At 36.0% G+C, this 22,391-nt stretch overlaps 1 protein-coding gene across 3 annotated transcripts in view; it reads right to left on the bottom strand.

The window, feature by feature from the left end:
- The window catches only part of BLTP3B (bridge-like lipid transfer protein family member 3B), a 59,291-nt gene that overhangs the window by 35,971 nt on the left and 929 nt on the right, over positions 1-22,391 (bottom strand). For 2 of the 3 annotated variants that reach the window (XM_050896160.1, XM_050896167.1), the window contains exons 2-5: positions 6,188-6,350; positions 5,056-5,094; positions 1,957-2,048; positions 262-451 (exon numbers count right to left, since the gene is read on the bottom strand). In XM_050896160.1, the coding sequence (XP_050752117.1) occupies positions 262-451; positions 1,957-2,048; positions 5,056-5,094; positions 6,188-6,350 (484 nt within the window). Of the gene's footprint in view, positions 1-261; positions 452-1,956; positions 2,049-5,055; positions 5,095-6,187; positions 6,351-7,178; positions 7,247-22,391 lie in introns of those variants that run through there. The other variant, XM_050896151.1, reaches the window with a different exon arrangement.

Below are 22,391 nucleotides of genomic sequence, written 5' to 3'. Positions count from 1 at the left end.
GAACAGTACATATGCTTGCCCTGGTCTTCGCTCTTCCCTAAGCATCCACTTTGACCACTGCTAGAGAAATGACATTTGATCTGACTCGCATCCACCGTTTTTACATCCTTGTGTTCCTAGAGGACAGCTGAAATTACTGAGAATGGAGACATTCTGTGCTCAGTAACGGCATGTTTCCTAGACTGTATGAAGTTGCAATTCAACCTCCTCCTCCTTTATCATAAAAACAAGGGAAAAAAGTTAGCAAAAGATACTATTTACCTCTCCACGTTGAGCTTCTTGTATTCTGGTAAATCTGAGGTCAGCATGTTCCCAGTTTGCATTTACACTATATATTCTCAGCTGGGAAAGTTCAAATGAAGCATTAAAGGCTTTTGCACCAATCCTTATTATAATGGAGTTCACAGAAACCGAAATGCCTTCTACCACTTTTTCAGCAAAGCCATATTCACTAAAAAATGAAATGCCAACAAATTAAATACACACCTAATGAAAGGGCACAAAATTAAACTTATTAAACAGCTGAAATACAACATGAAACAAACCATAAAATAAGTTCCTAATGTATTCTCCAGTTATGAATTTTTGTTAAATATACTTGATCTAGTTTACAATAATTTGCACCCTATGATTCTAATCTCAAAATAGTCATTAAAGAACATATTTTGGACCAAGATCAAGCTCCATGAAGTATAACAATTAAGGCAATTTTTCCATGATATTTTATACATAAATCTATAAAAAATAAAATATATATTATACATACATAAGAACAACAGTCTAGAGCATTACATAGAAATCTTACTCTATGTATACATAAGGAGAAACTCATGTCAAGTGAATTATTTGACAATTCCAATCTGGTTAGTATTTATCTCTGTAAGCTATTCCACCCATTAAAACTACTATCTATAAATTATTTGCTTTGTTTCATTCTGTAAAAGAAACGCATCCTAAATGGTGGTTACATTTCTACACTGAATCAACATGCATTCTAGTATTAAAAAAGATAAAGCAGTTGCAATTAATTTTTTAATAAAAATCTTATGCATTCTGAATGTTTTAGATTAATGAATGGAAAATTGTATTTTAAATATTCTTTTAACATCTAAAATCTTTTGCCTTTGGGTTTTTTTTCTGCTTGTTTTAAAAGTACAGTTTATGTGGTTTGTTATTCCTTTTCCTTTTCATAACTTGCATCCTACACAGAATCTCTATGGCAATGATTTTCAAGCTGTACCCTAGGAGACGTAGAGGCCCACGGACTACTTCTATATATTACGCAGAAGTCAAAATAAGAAAAACAATTGTATCATCAAATTCGTTTCTCTGTATATGGGTCCCTATGCCCACTGAAAAATGTTTTGGGTCCATAAAAAGGAAATGATTGGGGGGGTGGAAATCACTGATGTAATGCTATATGATCCCATGAAATTACTTGACTTTTGGGTTATATAGTGTGCATGAAATCTTTCAGTAAGATTTGGCTGATACAATAAAGGAAATAGAACTTTAAAACACCACACTAACAAATAGCCCTTAATACTGATTTTTAGACCAAACAAAGGAAAAAAAAAATTTAAAAAAACCAGCCCAACATTACATATATTTTCTAAATAGGTTGAAGGCAAGATATCCTTAATTTTCAAAAAACTTAATATCAATTAAATTTGGTGAATTTTTTATGCAGTAGTTGCAACTATATGAAACATGCCTAGGAAGCTCCATACATAGTTCAGATGTTTTTTCCAGGCTTGGGTCTGGATAGTTCCATTATCACTATACATATGTAACTCCACCCACAAGTAATAAAATAAAATTTTGGAGAGATGGAAATGGTAAGCTGCAATTCTATATACTTCTGGAAATTTTCAGGGGATCTAACTGTGTTATAGTAATTCAAAATGAGTAATTTAAACTTTTTTGAATCAATTACATGTAAGTATCATCACTGACCTCTGTCCGGATGCAGTTGCTATAGGAGAGGGTCCATTAGGGGCACGTGGCTCTTCACATGTGCTCATTTCCATTACAACTTTATCCAAGGACTTGAAAAACAAAACAAAACAAAAAATTTGAGACCTAAGAGGTAACAAAGTAAACAGATGACATACGAAGAACAAAAAAACAACCAAACAAAAATCACTTGAGAACTTTTTCTGAAATATACATAAAACATTTCTTACCATGTCAATTTTCCCATAAACTTTTGTAACATACCAGAATTATCTTTTTTTAATTTATTCATATAAATTTTTAAATTTTGTTAATTCTAACAGACCTTCCCAGTCAAATATTGAATTACAGAATTCTTGATCCCTGAGTATTATTTATCCATCACACACATTTTCAAAAATTGCATTTCAAAAAGGGCATGATTTAATGCGTGCTCATCTAGGTTTTCTTCCTATATGGTTGTTCTTTCAGTGAAATACTTAATACCTCCTGAGTCTTCTAAATGGTTCAATAAGTTCAGAAAATTTTAATGGAAAATATTTGAAACTAGTCCACTAAAATTCGTGATAGTAGATGAAGTTTTGTGCTGCATCTTTAAAACAAAATCTGAATATATATATATAATATATACACGAGTGTGTATACACTCTGTGTGTGTATATGAATCTTCAGTAGATCTAGTAAAACAAGTAATTTCTAAAAAGATATATTCTAGTATAATTTGCAACACTTCATATTATAGTAAAATTGTGTGCTATTATTGTATTCTCTGTACTTGAGGGGGGACCCTTACAAAAGAAGCTGGAAATTAAGGGAATAAGACACCTAAATCCTACTTTAACTGAAGGCTGTATTTATATAGTAGAACTATAACACACATTATAAATAATGCTTGCTAACAGGGGGGTGAACAGAATGGGAACACACCAAATGCAAAACCTTATTCCCAGCAACTGAGTAAATCCAAGAATCTCCTAACTTACATTACAATGTTTGAGACCTAGATTTATCATACGACCTGGGAAGGGTCTTAATTTAAGGCTTGTAGTTCTGAAATCTTGTCCCATTGAAAGCTCATTCAAAACACAACAGCTAATATTACTTCCCTGTTTAGTTCTGACTTTATACCACCCCTTCTGAATTCCTCCGTTTACCCTGTCTTAGGTCAGACAAACCACACTAAAAAGCTTTGTCCTCAATTTTTGATTTTTTCATGATTCAGCCTGCTCTACCTAATGGACTTTATTATCATAGTGTTAATTGTGCCTGTCTTCATAATCCACTTGCTCCACAAACACTGTGTTTAACTTTAAAATTATTTTCTCAGCTGTCTCAATGAATAACTTGCCTTGCAAAACAACAACAGAGGAAAAAAACAAGGAAAAAAAAATCCCTTAGTTTGAGGATGGTAGGGGGCGGGGGGAAGCCAAGATTCCTCCTGGTTATCCTAACATTTTTGGATGTTTGACCACTCTTTTAAGGTTTCTTAAATTAAGACCTTTGGAACAATTTCCTTCACTACATGACTAGCGCAAAGAACAGCAGGGCAATGATTTAAGGAGTTTGCGTAATATAAATAGGAGTTACCGAAGAACACCTGGACGTAGATATCTGTCTATTCTTTTCTCACTGGCAACTACTGTACCTTGATAAAGGAAAAACTGCTGCATAGCATCCGTGGGTCCCCAAAGCACTCCTCAAAATTATATTGTTTATCATATAGAAACAGAAATTGATTATGAGTGAAGATAACTTAGTATTTGCCACTATGTTAACAGACGGATTTTCACAACGGGCAACTCAGCTCAATGAAAGTACCTTTGGCTAGACAGGTGGGTTCTAGTTACCTCCTAAGCTATGCAAACAGAGGATGCTATTCCAATTTAATCGAACTCTCAGTAGCAAAAACATCCCCACCGAAACAGTGGAAGTTCAGTGATGTAATAAAGGGCTGAAGTTTGACATTCAGGCCACTGAATTCACCTTCCTTTAGAAGTCAAAAAGGCTGTTGTACAGTCTACCATTGAAAAGTGAACTTCTGTTATCAATTTAATGCACTTGTTCAAGGAAAGCTTTATGTAAAAAAGGTGACCTTGAAAGTTATCTTAGCCTCAAAGATTGCTAATGTAAGTTCAATAGGAGCAAAGCAAACAATCAGGCCTTACTACCATAGGTCAAAGTATGTAATCTTTAAGAACAGCACGGCTTAAACTGATTTCCTAATTTGGCAGTTGCATCTTACAGTCAAGAGGTTGAATCATCCCACCTCAGCATTACCACACTTTAAGCTCTGTGTGTCAGGAAGAAGCGGTACAGACATTAGTACATTACAACTGGGTCACTAGCAAATGCATCAAGTATTTAAAACAGCATGTCTTTCCCAAGTCTGATTCAGAACCAAGGAATTACAAGCACATTCAGGAATTCACTGCAAGACTGGGAAGCACGACAATTAAAGGAATATTCATTCCTAAGTAAACACAATTAAGAAAGTTCAGCCATCATCAAGCAAATCACTCCTGGTGCTACCACATTTCTTAGTATGCTTAAAAATAAAGAACAAAATTAAACAAATGCAAGAATTAGCATTACTTCTAATTGTTGTTGAGTCCTATTTACACATTTTGCATCCTATTTATATCCAGGCTGAATCCTAAACTCTTACAGAAACCCTGTAAATGTTATGTGTATCAAACCTGCTATAACTGAGATCATTGGGTAGAGTACAGATGCAGAATAGAAAAGTCCTCAGAAAAAATAGCTCCAAAAGATAGGCAGGAACTTGTAAAAGGGTTAGTTGGACAAATAACTACCCTTCAGGTGAACCCAAATTAAGATGTAATGACTGAAGAACTTGACAGAAATTAGCTAACAGGCAAAACATTATAGTGATGACGCCCAAAGCCATAAATTAAGAAAACAAACCTACCAACAAAAACATCAAGGCATTTTGGGTTGATCTGCCACTACCCAGAGGACACTTAGTAAAGGTCTGTTAATGTTTCAGTTATTTGTAAAGTCAAGTCAAGAGAACTATATAAATATTTGAGATAAATCCTGCTACACAGAGTATATTTAGGAGTTGATCTCATAACTCACCAAAGAGATGGGATGTGTTTTCAATTTTGTCCATGGTATCTGCAAGAGAAAACATATAATATTTACAAAGTAAATATTAAAAATACAGTAAAATAAAGCATTTTTTTAGAATATGTTTTAGGTATACAAATCATATTTGTAACTTCTGAACTCAGAATAGTATTACTTTCAAAATATCAAGTTTATCTGAAAATACTGTAAATTTATGCACACACATGAATTTATTTTATGTGTTAAAAACAGAACTTCAAAATCTACTTATCACTGAGCAGAAAACAGAGGAACAGAATAGAATCTGTCTCTTTAATACTGAGTTGTCAAGCATCAGAAAAAGCAACACTGTCTTCCACATTCTTTCCTTTAAAAGGAAAGAAAATCCACATTTGCTCTGTTGGCTTACAAGTAATTGGATGCCTGCAACAAACCATCAAGTTCACTGCATTCAGAAAAAATCAGGACAATCTCCCATTAGGGGAAGGCGGGGGGGGGAAATCAAAAGACTGAAGAGGTGCCAAAGTTTGACCAGATCATAACTTCTGTCAAAAACAAGACATAACTTCATTTCTTACTCTCATATTAGTATAATCTAGGAGAGATGATACACATTGCTTCAATTCTTAGCAGCCACAAAGACCAAAAAAGCAACGTCTACTAGATTTAGAGTGTTTCCACATTTCCCACAGAGACTAGAATCCCTCAGAAAGATATTTTTGGAAATAGGAAAGGAACAAGAGGGAAAGCAATAGAAAGAGAGGAGTAAAGAGAAGAAATAACACATTAAAAAGAGAATAATAAATAATTATAGTAGACTAATTACCATGGGCAAATACAAGCTTTTATCTCTACCCCTATTTCAGAACACGCAGGAATAAATTCTACTCAGAAAGAAAAAAAAAAATTAAAAAAAAAATCACTGCTTATTTTCATCATTTCCATACATATTTCATGTCATCACATGAGAAACAAATTAGTAAGAAGTTATTGCTGGTAACATCTTTGTTTTTCTCCAAAATTTTATCAAGCACTCATCACAATTTTCTATTAATACAAAGTTGCTTGAAAGTTTACAGAGACAGAAGGAAAAAAAAGAAAGATTTGGCTAATTACCATTCCAGCACAATAAAATACTCACCCTAATGGATGCTTTATTGCAAAAGACCTTGTTTATAGCAAGCCACGTTGGAAGATCCAGCATGTTCTGAAGCACCTCTTGATCCAGCTCTAAATTGGTCAGCTGACCTTCCCCCTTTAATGTGCTCAGGTTGATCTTGTCAGGTGACAGATTTTTGGTGAACCTAAAAACAAACATGCACCTTAAGTAAATGCATATAAAGCAATCAGCTGTCCCATATATAGCTGACAAGCTTAAAGCGATGGTCTGCGGGTGAGGAAATCTTAGGTACAATTTCACCCTGAAAAGAAATGGTACCATGGAGTTGCTTTGTCCCTCTAACTTTTTGCATCTCATTAAACCCATTTACAAATACATAAACAAAATTAAATATATTTATGAGGTATCTTCTAATTTGTCTATCACCCAGAATAACAAATCCTTGATTCAAAGTATTTAACTATTTATTTTAAACTATTTAAGGTAGAAGTGAATCTATTTCACTCTTCTTTAGTTTTTCAAAAGGAGAAAAAATCCAAAACCTCTACAACTTATACTGTCATTCTTAGAGCAAGCAGGATTAGCTTAGAATTCACTCAGGAGGAGTAACAAAGAGCTACTCCTTATAAATAGTACCTTTCTATAGATATGTACAGTTAAAATCTTGAAATGAAAAGTTTTATTTACAATATTCATTAGGTTTAATCATAGAATTTAATAACATAAATTAGAAATATACATACACACATATTTACACACACATAGCAGCATGGTGTATATAAAATATTGGATGAAACTTGAAAGGTCAATCTGATATACAAAGGCTAAAAAATGTAACTATTAAAAGACTACATATGCAATAAGTTTCATTATACTTCAAAGGCGCTATGATTTGCTGATACAACAGAACAATCTATGTGACTGTGTCAAATGGTTCACATCCTTGTGAGATAACATGACAAAAATCATGGGTACTCTACCGTCAAATCAACAGCTGTAGCATTGTATCTACCACAAGCTGAAGAATAAGCTATACTTAACCACGCTTGCATTCTGCCATAGAAAATTGTTTCTGCTCATGAATTGGGTCTAATTTTACAAGATTAGGTAGTAGAAAATACTATTGTTTGCATTATGCTTTGTGACTTTTCCCTGCGCTGTGAAATCTCCCCGCGCTGATATTCTGCAAGCAGAGAGCAATGGGGTTTGTCTGTCCACAAGGATGGAATATCGCCCTGAAGCAACGCCCCCGGAGGTGCAACGCCAACATTTCCTTCCCATTCAAGAGACCAATTTCTAACCAAACTAATTGGTACTTATAAAGTCAGATACTCAGGTGGAGATGGTAGAAGAAGGCTGGCAAGCTTTTCCTCTTAACAGTTTCCAAGGGTTAAGGCATTTTCTCAGTCCAACTGCTTTACTGCATTCTTTTGATGGTAAGCTTTGGAAATGCATTTACCTAGCCTGACAAAATGCAAACATCCATTTTACCACTCCTATGAAACATTCAGCCAGACATCATAAACTTACAGAGTTTCATTACCTGTCAGTTTAATCACTAAGAGGAACTCTCCAAGATCAAGACATCTGGGGGTGGAGGTGCACAGGGGAAGAAGCTTGTTGAGAATTAAAAGTTCAGTTAATTTTTTTTTTTTTTTTTACACTATACCAAGTCTGAAATTATTCAGGATGTATTTGCAAATAATACTACACACGTTTCTTATGATAGAAGTGTTGCAGTTGTTTTTGTATTGCTTACAAGGCATAAATTATCCAGAAGGAATGAGCTTTGATTCATGAATAATATATTTTAATAATTTCAGTACTAAAAATATATTAAGATAAGGCTATTGACAAATATATTTTCCTTGACAACTAATGGACTTCTAAATGCTCCATTTAGAAACATTAAGAGGGGAATAAAGGACTTAAAATTATTTAATTTTCTGGTTACCCTTCTTTTTTCCTTTTAACAAGAAAGAGTAATGAGAAGAGCTGAATAACCTGCCTCAGTAAAACATCCCATCAGTAACTGCAAAATATAAAGCCTCCTATCTCAGAAATCATATTGACAAGTCTCATCTGACTCAGCTAATTCAAATTCCTAGAACAAAAAAAGCAGCCACTGAATGTTTTCAGTCACATCATAGCATCTCTCACTCTCGACTTTCTAGATGAGGGTCAACATAAGAATCACAAATTGGTGTTATTTTAAAGTCACATTTATACAGCGAATGCCAAAACATTCTGCCATTACACACACACACAAAGTCACCTGAGACTCGTGCTCTGTGGAAGAAGTCCCCCTCAGGGTTCCCTGTTGCTATGCCACACCAGAAATGCCACTCAACTTGGAGACAGACCTAACCATCATCTTGGTCTCAACTGCAGACACATCACAGTGAAACCCAGAGGATCTACAGGAATTGGTTTCCAAACTTCACATCAAGAAAGACACCAAAATACTGTTAAGGAGGAGAATGGAGACAGCAAAGCCAATCTTGAGTTACTTCCGACATCTTCAAAGAGACAAAATAGGAGCCAGACCCTCCCAAAAAGGAGCAGAAGGACAGGGAAAGCAATCTCAACAAGGAGCATCATTTTTCCCCACATTTCTACATTTTTTTAAATTCTTCTGAGAGTGTTGCTTTGAATTTGTTACTTCTGCAGTCAGCGAAAGGAAAAATGAGTCCTGCTTCATTCAGCACAGACTGACATAAGAGGATCTCCAGCTGTAAGACTACACCCTTCATTTCAAGAGTCACAGAACGAAACTCTTAACAAGTAAGTTGTGAGAAGGTATTTCAGGCACAGGCACCTGTAGCAGCAGATCTCTTCATTCCACTTCCATGGCTGGAATATGACTGATGAGTGGATCCTGAGGAGACTGTGGTGTTTCCCCAAAACCCATAGTAACTTCATCATATACAACGACCACATCTGCTTTGTCTATCTGCTTTGTCCAGAGCTGATTTTCCACTGAGGATGCCAACACTTTACGTTTCTGTGCCAGTTCCCTGCTCCTTCTAAACTCAGTTGTTCCATAGAATACATTTTTGTTTGTCTGTTGGATATTTTCAGTACTTTAGAACCATTTCATACTACTTGATGTAACAGGAAAACCTTTTTAGTTTTATACAGTGGCCTCTAACTTAAAAAATAAAAAATTAGAAGTTGGCCTATTTGGGCAGCTAGCTCTGCAAAACACAGTGTGAAATGTGATCATACCAATTAGTTAGAATTTACAAGAATTCAGATCTTCATGCATAAAATTAAAAGAAGAGCCAAACGACAAAGAGAACAGCATTTTGAATTAAAAAATTTTTAAAAAGCCTTAGGGCAACCACAACTCTCCAAATGCTATTGTTCTAGGATCCGACCTAGAAACCATCAACCATCCGACCCATCAAATCAGGACATCCACCACTGAGCCAGAGTGCTCCAATTTTTCTTTCTGGTGTACTTTGCATTCAGTCAACAGAGACTTGGGGAGAAGATGTACCACAGACACACTGATGTATGTCTAGTGCAAGTTCTAGTGAACTTGCCATGAGTTGGTATAATCATCACTCACAAAATTGTTATCCCGATAAAAGCTGCAATTTAATATTTTAACACTATTAACTTTTAATTTTATTATTAAATTAAATGTTAATATTACTCTAAACATTCTGGTGTTGGAGCCATTTTCTAATATTTATTGCCAGGCAAAATCTAAGGAGGCGGCAGCACAGCTTTGGAGGTTGACAAGTTATTCTCTATATCTAAAGAACTACTGTGTCTCTTAATCAGTACTGTAACCTAGAATGCTTAATTGCTTGAACTTTGAGAACTTATTAGGCTATCATATTTATGATACAATTTTTATGTAAAGCAGAGAGGTACTTCCCATAAAGTTAGGGTAGAATCATGTAATTCTGAATATGTAGTAATTAGAAATCTTTGATTGTGTCCTGATGTTTCATGATTAGAGATCTTTGATCGGGGAAAACCACTTAAAAATTCTCTATGAGCTTTTCATATAACTACTCAGAACTAACAATGTCACCAACTTCATGATATGTGCACATTCTTCTCTTTGACTTGGCACAAGCAAACAGCTCCCCCTCAGCTTGCCATCTGTTTTTCACCCTGGTGTTCATTCCTTAGAACGAGTTAATTACTCCTCAAAAACTGGGTCAAACTGGGAGCAGAGACCTCGACAACAGGGCCGTTTCCCTGCACAACATTCCATGAACTCCTGACTGATGTTCCTTTTCTAGGGAACAGACCAAGTGTTAATACCCACTACTCAGTACAAGAAGTGAATAAAAGCAGAATAGAGAAAATAAAAAGGGAAGGGCAAGAGGAACGGAAATAAGGGACATTGTTGAGTTCATCACAGCTTTATGTTACAGTTTTGCTGTGGCAGTAAGACATCACTGTTATTGAGGCAATACACACTTGGTTTGTTAATACCACAAGATATTCTTAGCAAAACTGTTTTCACAGATTTAGTTTCAATTTCACAAACTACCCTTCCTTTCTCAAAACATACAATTTGAGGTTACTATATCTGATAGCATGAATTTAAATTCACTTTTAATATTCAATTCTATAAGGTAGATTAATGCTATAAAATATTTTACACTTTAAATGCAAGAATCCTGAAATATGAAGTTATCAATATCACAAGCAGCCTCACATAGCTCCCTTGGGTACATATATATACACACATGCACGCACTAAATATTACTATGCAGTTAGATAGATGGTTCAACTTTAATTTACAGAGTACAGACTAAAGAGTTTAGTGAAAAGTGTGAAAGACTGCACAATAACAGCACAGTAGTAAGAATCTAGTAAGTAAGTAGTAGAGTAATAAGTTACAATCATTGTATTTTGTCAGGATCACAACAGTTCTTTTACTTCTTTTCTCTCTAAAACAACTAAAAATCTACACAGAAGATGCATTTTTTTCCCTCGCCTGAAACACTTATTTTCTAAAGTTTTGTTTGTGACAACGCAGGCTTGGAGCTCTGAATGGAGCACTCCACCACGCTTGCAGAGAAGATGGCCAAGAAGTGAAACTAGAAACAAAAAACTACCAAAAAACAGTAGAGAAGACAGGGGAAAATACTTCTCTGAATGCACAAGCTTATGGTTTGTATAATGAAGGCCACAGACCACATGAAGCTTAGAGCAGTGCTCCACAAAGGTCTGAAGAGAATACCAGATGCCTTGTCAAGTTCATCAACAGAAACTCCACCCTATGGATTTAATAGAGAAATAATGGAAGTCTGGATCGCATTTGGACACAGGATTCTCAGCTGTTTTGCACATCTACTGAATATACAATCTCTTCCACCTGGCTCAACCATATGCCTCCCCTGCTTTTTAAATAAAATTCCTTCAGCAATTTGATCCTACATGTATGCTCTAATCATGACAGACTATTAAATCATAATATGTGCCACATGTTTTGTTTATCTCCTCGTTATGAACTAGAACTCCTTAAAAAGATGTATGGTTCAAAACAATCAACTCTGAAAAAGCATGGCTACCAAGCACTGGCAACTGTATCAATAATATAACAGCAGAAATGGAACTGAAAGATAACTGGGTTTTTTCCTGTTTCACCTGGCTGAACCATGTTATTAGATCACTAAGGAACTCTATACGACTTCTGAAGCAAGAAAAACAGGTTTTTTTTCAATTGAGTTTCTGAGGAAGATATTGGCTTCCCATGACTTGAGGTAACAGAGAGAAGGAGGTCTACTATCATTCAGCTCACTGTACCACTTCAAATTTTAAGACTTCGTGTTTAAATAGAAGAGGAACAGAACTAACTCTTTGTCAAATCTGCCACAGAAACATAGCATTGGGATCCCCAGAGTGTGTACCGTTATGAGTTTGTCTCATCCGGTGTAACACCACAAATCAAAGCTGATTTTCAATAACTGGTTTGATCTGGGGAAAAAAAAAAAAATCTAAATCCCACCCACCTTTAAATAAGGGGAAAAAAAAAGTCACAGCAAATAGCATGCTGCAGGCAACATAACAATTTCCTCTCTCATATTTTCTTTCCTGTAGCCAGAAGAAGTATCAGTGTCTCAGGAACAAAACATCACCTGCAAATACTGAGTTCAGAAGCATTGCTATACTTTTCCCTGTGGCAGCACATCATTAGTAAAGTCTGAAGTACCAAGATGCTTAGATCTATTTACAAGGCAGCAAGTCCTAGATGAGAAAAAGACAGACTCCCTAGATTAAAAAACAACTCTACATACAGTAACATTAAGCACAATGACATTCAGAAGAGTTCTTAGTAGCATTCCCTTCTTGATCCAGGTATGACAGGAGAAAAAAGGAAAGGTGAGACAGACTACACTCATACAGGATTAAAGATTTAGCCACTGTTAAGCGAATGGCAGAAAGACCAAAGACAGACTTTACACATGCAACAAGTGATTGACCTGTATTGAAACAGTAAGGCATTAATGAAAATTTTACATGGATGTGACAGACCGGGGCAGGGGGGGGGGGACGGACACGGGAAATATGAGAAACAAACTTCTGTAAAAGATGTCTATTTTAATCTTTCAGACCTATGAAACAACATTAGAATTAAGCAACTCTCATCTTCTCAAAGACACTTTAAAAATTTTCAACCAAAAAGCATCACAAAAGCTGCTACAAAAATTAACTATACAGTAAAGGCTTAAGGTTAGTAGAAATCAGTCAGAAGACCGCAAGAGCAACAATATCTAATATGTCCAAAGGATACGTAGAAATCCAGAGGCACTGAATACATTTAGTAATGCCCTAGAAAAAGTTGGTGAACTGTGAAGTAACAGAGTGAATCCTGGCTGTCCTAGGGATGTTCTAATTTTAATGCAGTGTATTAAAGTAGTATTTCACCCAGCAAGAAACCATTAACTATGGTTTATGTAAGATTTGGAGTAAATGACTTTTAGCTCCGCAGGCTGAGTTAAAACGTGTAAAAGTTGACAGGTAACATTAAAGTTACATTAATCAAGTCCACAGAAAACCGACCTTCTGAGGAACCCAAGACATCAGCAAATGGCTCTGCAGCAACAGCTGACTCATTGATGATGCAAGATACTGAACATCTGAAGATAGAACCCAGTAGTTCCCATGAATTATAAGTGAAAGATAAGTTTTTAGGAAATAAAGCTGGAAGATAAGAGACAATTGATGAAAAACTGCCTGGGATACCTGAAGGTTAAAGCACTTCTATGTATAAAAAATGAATGGTAAGTAGTACTAAATATCACCACAAAATATGATGGCATGCCCTCATCTTGGACTCTATATCCATTTCTGAAAATATTAAAACTAATTTAGAAAGAGAGGATAAACAAAAACATTAATGACAAAGTAATGAACACTGCACAAAAAGTTAATTGGATGATCGTTTACCTTAAGAACAAAAACACACAAAAAACTAAAAGAGAACACATTTAAAGCCAGTAAAAGGAAACACTCCTTGTAGAACTTTTTAATGCCCATGAAAACATCAGGATAGAATACAGTAACAAAATCAAAAGCTTAAAAGAACTTAAAAAAAAAAAAATTAAGGCACTTGTGGTAGGGTTGTAGGGAGAGGTAATACCTTTCATGCCTACAACATAGTAGGATTAACCAGACACACTCTAACACATAAACACTTAAGTTCTTCACTTAAGAATATTCATAGTACATCAGGTTGAAAATAAAAATTTGTGAGGATAAATTTTAATATTTCTGGACAAAAAAACCTCAAACAATGGCACTCTCACAGTCTGCACCAGGAAGAGAGCATTGCCATAGCGCTGTAAAGTCGCACCACCAATGTCAGCAGCCAGTGGGTAACCAGTAGGCAAGTCTATAGTGGACATAACTTTGGTGGTCTGAGAGGCTATCCTCCAGCCTTTATCCAGAAGTCATCTGTATCAGCAACGTTGTGTCCTGCACGGATGCCCAAATACCATGCAGTTTCCTCCCAAGAAACCCCTATCAGTAGATGTACTGCAAGGGCTACCATTCCCTCATTCTGCAAGCTATAGGGAATCACAGGGGACTCCTAAATGGCAATACCAACTGCAGCAGCTACACCTGTCACCAGACTTTTCAAGTACACCCCTCACTACCTCCGATACCCGACTGGCACCTTCTTACACCCTCCAACATCAATTTGTACAGGAGAAGGGTATCACCCCTTTACCCATGGGTAATGTGGCTACCCCACACAAATGCCTACATGCTCTATTTAATTACACCTTAAACTTCTATAGAATTGTCAAGTGTGTATTTGGTGGCTGAGTGCAAGATGGAGAACCCTGCATGGCCTGCTGGATGTCCAGCATGGAGAGGATCTGCATGATCTGCTGTACAGTCTCTTGCGAAGGTGCTCATAGGCCAACCCTCTGGAGCAGGACAGGGCATTCCCGTTTGCACACCCCGCCTGGACCTACTGCTCTCAGCTGGCCACGACTTATAGCACACTAGACAAGTCCAAAACACTACCTACAACCCTATAGCTTCAGGTGGGACTTTTCAGGCTACTATACAGGACCTGAACCACCTAACACTCATCAGGCCTTTTGACTTATCGTAGTCTGAAGACAGATCTTCCTTTCCAGGCAAATCGCTAATTAGGACCCTGACTCAACAACCAGCCCATACTTGTGTAACGCGTCTGGTGCAGTGTCACACCATCCCCCTTATCTCTCCCATCCTAGGAGGTGGAGCGCTGAACAGTGCATCTGCTTTGCTGATGCTTTCCAAATAATTGCTTCCATTTCATCACAACATAGAAGACTTCAGCATGGACTCCTACTCCAGCTGACTTCCTAAAGACAGCTTAGTACACTCATCCATTCACTCTAAGACTCATTCCATACTTTCTCAAATACTGACATCCCCACCAACGCTCTTGACAGTATATAAAGCTTCCCCTAGTTAATTCTGTAATAATACATACAGGAAATGACTTTGGAAAAACTGTATTGGTTGCTCTTTGGGTACAGGCAGAACTGAAAGAGCTGCTGTCATCAATGGCTATAATCTAATTATGTGCCATGCAGCAGATCTGCTCAGACACAGCCAAGCACTGTGCATAAATGAGGAGCTTACACTACATGAATGATAATCATCTTGTAAGCAAAATATTGCTCAAGCAATTTCTCTTTCATCTATGATAAATCCTCACGCAGACCAATATTAGTTTTTCTATCCCACGAGTCTTTTCACATATCACCTACACAAGCATAGAAACAGTCAATATTATCAAACCAAAAAAACTTGTTTCAAACACGACAATCCTATACACGACAGACCTTAATGCGTAAGTTGAGTACAAGATAGCACAAAATCCTTAATATACTAAACCATATGTGGTAAGGTATATGCAACTTCCACATTGCAGGCAGCAAAAATAACACCTCACATTTTGAGAATTTGCTTATACTTGACAACTATTAACTTCCACTCAAAATACAACATTCTGTACCTAATGCAAAGAAAAGCCACTTGATGCAAAATAATTTTATAAATTTAAAATCAAGAAATAACAGTGCAGTGTAAAAGCATGACAACATCTGCCTTTTGGCAACTGCATCATTTGTTTATGTGACATTAGCAGATATCTTTTTAATGCTAACTGATCAGATCTCACAACAAAATAAGATTTTTCGATAAGACATTAACTATAAGACCTATTTTAATTAAAAAAAAAAATCAGCTATTCTTTTATGTAAACTAGGTAAAAAGCTCACTGATCCTTCAAATACCTACCAATACAGAGGTAATAAATATCAAGTTACAAAAAGGAATTAAGTAGGTGTAAATGATAAACAGCAAATGTCAAATAGCCTAAAGATATTGAGAAACACCTAGAAGATTACATTTAGAAAATACACATAAAGGTATGTTTATAATGGGATGGCTGATTTACTTCACAAACCAGTTTTGCAAATTTAGCTTAAGACTTTAAAAACCAAACAAACAAAAAACCAAAACACATAGCTGCATAGCAAACAATTATTTTTTGCAGAATTGTAAGTTACAAAAACAAACAGGAGAGAAAACCCAATTAACATTTTATAGAGCTCATTTCACTCCCAAATGTATATAAATGCATACTACCTCTTACATTTACTCTACAAAGGTGGGAGAGGGGAAGTTACCTGAGGGCAAGGTATTCAGACAAAAGGCCCCTACTCCTGATGAAAGCAAGTGGTCAGTTGCCACGGCTTCTGAGAAGCTTCTGGTACTCATTTTGGTAGTAAGGATATTCACAGCAAACCAATCTCCACCAGAGCCAGCTGGGATCGCTGCAGGGAACGGGACACAGGGGACACACAAGGGATCAAGTTCAAAGGGAAAAAGGAGTGATACAATAATGTAAGAGAGTTTCAGCTAAAGATAACTGCAGTTACAACAGTTTGTTACACACCATGACATTACAGAACTAAAAAGGAAACAGACCTGTGTAAAATGCTAGATTCCCATGAGAATATCCCTTGCTGTCTGATACTACAATACTGCAGCCATGTTTAATGAACAGCTTACGGAGAAAATTTTAATCATGCAGAAAAGGTCTATATAATGTAGCCAAGTGGTTTCAGAGATACTCAGTAAGTATATTTGGAATGTGAAAAGGAAGATAGCACAGAGATGCAGCGTAAGAGGCTTTTACTTTATTTTGAAACGGGAGACAACTTTTCAGTTTTGTTTTGTCTAGCCTGAGATTTCTCAGCCCACATTATTTGTTCTTATTCATGGCGTCTCAACTTCACCTATACAAAATTCACACTAAAGAAACATGACTCTACAGATATAAGGGAACGGGACTTCTTGGATTTGTTTTTGTATTTGAGGCGGTGCTACAAAGACCTGCACACATTTGACATTCCAATTTTGCAGGCTATGAAATTGAGTACATTAAGCTTCTCAAAAATTAAAAATTAGAATCTTTAATTTGGCAAACCATGTGGTAATTTAAAAAAAGAAATTTTTTGTTAACTGTTTTCACTTTGAAAAGATACCTCAGCCCACATGTAATTAATTCCTATACTTTTACTCTTTGGGGTATAATAAAATCCAAGGATTTGGACAGTGCTCTTGGTAGGCAGTTTGTTGGGTTATTCGAACGTTTAAGAGATTTATATCTAAAGTGAATTACAGATCCCTAGTTACAAATGACTATTCTTCTCAGGTCTCCAGATCCCCAGCAATGGGAGTAACTACAACATGAAAATTGTTCCAGAAGTAAGCAACCACATAAATTCCAGATTCCTGGGTAGCTGGATCCCAAGGTTCCTTCCCTGGAAGTCAGATAACAGAAGAAGCCACCTTCTCCGAGAAAATAAAAGCTCTGGTATTCTCAAGCTATGCGGTAAGCTGCATGGCAGAACTGCCACAAAATCCGTGCTGGGTGCATTCTTCACACAGCACGGCTTGTACATCCACGCAGGGGAGCCTGGAAGTACTAAAAGCAACAGCCTGAGTTGGAGCTCTTTTCTTAATTTCCTCTCCTGTTTCTTCTCATGAAGAGAGGAGAGAATGAGATCTGAACCCTGGTTAGCAGCAGCTCCACAAAGGTGTACAGAAGAACTCCTGCGGGAGCTATCGGATTGAGAAACCTGGGTTCCCCCACAAGCAGCCAAAACCTAGATACGTTGTGTAATTACTTGTTAGCAATTATTCTCATGATTTGCAAACAATCTGTGAAATAAATCACTTCATGTAAGCCTTTATAATTCCATTAATGTTTCATCAGAAATTATCTAATCTCCTTTGCCCAATCTGCTTGTAGAAGAAAGCAGAAAATAAAACAAAATACACTTTAACAAGCACCTCTCACTCTGAAAGTTATTTAGTACATACTTTTATACTCCTTTGATATAAAAAAAAAAAACACCAAGGCTTTGTCAGGAAAAATACCAATTTTCAATAAATGTAACTGTGGGCTTTGTTTTGATTCTTACATACTCCATAATCATTTGAACATAAGACACAACTGTATTCCTCACAGGCTTTACTTAAATACCCTTTTCCTGAGAATGCTTCACACTAGCATATCAGCTACTTGAACACGAAGTAATCTTCAACATCATTTTCATTCTGAAACTTATTTCCTAATAAAACTATTCTGAGAATCGTTTAAAGAAAATGATCAAATACTATACCAGTAAAATGCTGCTGATTAATTTCTGTTGATTCTGCAAATGCATTAATTTTTATTATGTATACATAAGAGTTGTCTGACTTCAACAAAGCTTCAGCAGAACTTTAATTGTACAAATAAAATGTCTGCAGAATCAGTACCCAGATTTATAATACGTTTGCAGAAATAATGTAAAACAAACTGAAAACTGGAAGTCAAATTATGTGAGTTTATTTTATTAACCCAAATACAACTGAAAGCTTAAGAGATCTTTCTGAGATGTAACACAAGATTTAATATTAAATCTTAATTAATGTAACGATCAAGAATTCTACCAGCAAATACATTACTGCTGGTTTATCTCCAAAATACCTTTATAATTTCATAAAACACCATAGCAATTTCAGTTTGGCCTTTTGGAAGATGTTTTGACAGAAGCTTAAAAAGCAATACAACGCATGAAGCTACTAACAAAAATAGAGGAAAGTGAAAGGTTTTTATTTTTGTTGAAAAAAGCATTTATTGATTCCTTTATGCTCATCAGAACGCTACCAACACATTCATACAGACAAAACTGTTGGCATGAAGTCTCCACTTAAATACAAAAAGTATTGAATTTCAAACATACGGGAATTTAAGAAGTACAGGATTATAATGAAACTTTAAATTGCTCTTTCTCCTCGTTCTCTTCTGCTGTCTCAAGCAGTTCTGCTTTACTACCTGTCCTTTTTAAGACTCATTTTTTCACTAGGTGCAGCATTTAAGATAAACATTATGCTAACGCTTTCCATAAGCATTCAGATTCAACATAGATTCATTCAGAACAATGTAGATTGTTATGTCTACATTATGTTTTGCAATTTGCCCACATACTACACAAGCCAATAAAGTCACTCACGTAGAATACACCCTGCAAAATCTTCAGTACAAGCAAAGAGACAAGCTGTTTTACACTTATTCTAGGAAAAGTACACACTTTGTGTTCTTTGGCTGGCTAGAAGAATTGGATAACTTTCACAAAACTGAAGTGACATAGAAGTGGAATACACAAAACTGAAAATAAGAAAAAATTCTACATCTTTTGCTACTAGCAGAAGTTTCAAAGTTCATCCAAACAATTTTGCTCATTTATCTACAGGAAGGAATAAGCCCATTCTGGCCAAATAAAGGCGTTACATTGGTAGATTCTAAAAGGAGTCACTTCAGATCTCTTGAGATGGCAATATCCCTCACCAAACAGGCATGTCTTACTGCTATAAAAGCAGGGTGATATGCAGGTCAAATATTTAGGCAGGACATGTATCAGTGAAGTTGTACCAGATGATGTAGGATATCACTCTTTATAGCAGGATCAGCTGATTCCTGATATCCATACAATTAGTACGCTATTCTTTGTAAAACCAATCTTCATATGCGTTTTAGAATGACTTCCCAGCTATGAGGTGAAAAAAATAGTCACAAAATGTACTGCAATTTTCTCCTATTGAAATCTTAGTATTTTCAATTCTATTGCTTCAGGTGAGCAAAAGCAAAGAAGGTCTAAGTTCACAGAGAACATTAACTAATGACGCAAACTGAAGACACTCCACCACACGCATTCACAAAAAACCACACCTAACACAATATGGAGCTGGCAAAAATTCAAGCCTCCAAATGACAAACTCATCTCTTCAGCTTAGCAGATAGCATTTAGTTTCATATCCTACACCAAGCACCACATAATCTGAAGAACAACAACAACAATTTATTTTGTTCCCCCCCCTACCCCCCCCTTCCCTCATTTTCTTCCACAGCCTTGGAGAAGAGCAACGCATGTTGAAGACAGAGGACACAGCTTATATTTTAAAAGTTTTTAAAAGACTGTGAGAAAGCTAAAACTCATCACCAGATCCTGACACAAGATACAGGTTTGTTACAAGCTGAGTAAATAAGCTCTACTACCTTCACTGTTAAGCTGTAACACAGCAATAAGAAAAACCTTTTACAGAGGTAAAAAGTCATTTAGATACCAAAACTGTTCCAAAATGCAGTTTGGGTCTTCCTCTTCTTCTTGTTCTCAGACCTCAAAGACTCACACCTATGTAAAAATTTTCCCTAGCTAACAAATGTAGAATGATAAGGCTCCTTCACAACACCAATGTCTGTACCAGTTCATCTAAAAGCATTGTAAACTGCTAAATGGAAACTACACTGCTAAATGACACAACGGTTTTAAATTTGCATATAGAGTATCTAGATAGTAAGAAAGCTGAAAATTGCTAACACATGAGTAACAGATATTGCAGCCATCTTCATGGCAAATATTGCTAAATCAACGATGATTTGGGGGAGCTGGACAAGATGACCTCCAGAGATCCCTTCCAACCTCAACGACTCTGCGATTCTGTGATTTGTGGCAAAAGAGGAAAGTATTTCTCGGTAACTGAAGGTACAAGTTCATATCTTCTATTTGTTCTTTGAAGTACATGTTAGATTTGGCTTTGTTCAAACATAAATACCATCATCAAAAATGAAAGTAAATCAAGAAAACAGGGTAATTCTTTCCAGTCTTCCTTTATTATATATGGACTTCTTCCGGTACATTTTAGTCCTGCCACTAATACCTGCTTTGTTGAAGATGGCAAACAGGCATCAGTTTTGAGGAACTACGAAAACTGCAGAACAGGAACCAATATAGTAATAGAGTATAAAGTGAAAGTGTCCTTTGGCACCCTCTGTATTACAGGAAATTCCTTATGTATTTGGCTCCACACCAAAATAAAACAGTGTGCGAAGCCTACCTTAATCATGTTCTTATAACACATATTAAAGAAAATCCTGAAATAAAGAAGAATATTATCATTTTTGTTGAAAAAACAAGTTCCCGAAATTTAAAAATCCACCAGATTTACAGGTGCTTGTGTCACTTGAATTCTGTTTTCTTGTGTAACCAACTTCTGCAATCATTGAAGCACCAGTTCTGCATGGAGAAAAGATATCTGATCATGTGCTTAAGAACACCCATAATAAGGGGCTCAATAATAATACTGTCTATATTTTAGGTAGCAAACACGCTCTTTTAATGTCGACATAGTGCGGATCATGAGCCTCCACTTCAACTTGCAAACCTCAGATTGTTAGATATATCCCATAAGCTCTTTAAAAAGGATGAAACTTGTCACAATCATTTGAAGTAGTCTGGTTGAATAAGCGTTATCACATCACACAAGAAAGCAAACACAAATTTATCAACATTTAAAAGTACTTAATTCTATTCAGCTGTTTATTTGAAAAACTAGACAAAAAACAGCTCATGTTACTCATGCCCAGTTCCCAGACAGATTTTAGACTTTAACCTGTAGCACAGAGACTAGAGTTCACTTCTCTTTCCATACAGCTTGCTAAATGGCCCTATAGGAAGTGAGCTGTATCAGTCAATTAAGTCCAGTGATTCCATGCACATTTCTGATTAGAAAACTGACTCAAGGCTGATGACATCTTCGTAGTGCATTTCCATTCTCACAGTGCTCAGTTATTTTCACGTGAAGACAGGATTTCTTTACCAGCACTCCCAGCTACAAAACTCACGAGTAGGGTGGAGGAGAAAAATTATTCTACTACTGCTTCATACACCATCTTTAGCGGATAGATACCAAAGGATCTGGAATGAGAATTGTGTTTTCCCTGTGCATCATCAACAGATTAGTCAAATGACAGTCTGTCATTTTGTTTGATTTTCTCTATTTATTAGCACTGATGAAAATAAACACCTTTCAGAAATACCACACAAAAAATAGAATAAAACATTTTGAAAAAATAAGCAAATAAGGGACCAGTATTTCAGGTTGTATTTTTTAATTTATAGAAGTAAGCTCTGAAGAATAACAATGCTGTGGTATCATGACAGATCAACTACCTAATAAGTTTTTGTCTCTCTTTATAAAATGGGAGAAACGTAACACGGCTTTTTAAAATTGTATCAATCAGATTGTGTACTTTCTGCAGTTTTTCCATCTTGCAAGCACACGACATTGACAACTATAAAATTTTACAGTAGGGTTTTTGTTTGTTTGTTTTGTTTTAACCCATGAGGCA

This window comes from Gymnogyps californianus, chromosome 1, assembly GCF_018139145.2.
Source record: "Gymnogyps californianus isolate 813 chromosome 1, ASM1813914v2, whole genome shotgun sequence".
NCBI lineage: Eukaryota > Metazoa > Chordata > Aves > Accipitriformes > Cathartidae > Gymnogyps > Gymnogyps californianus.
This window is presented reverse-complemented; position numbering and strand designations above follow the sequence as displayed.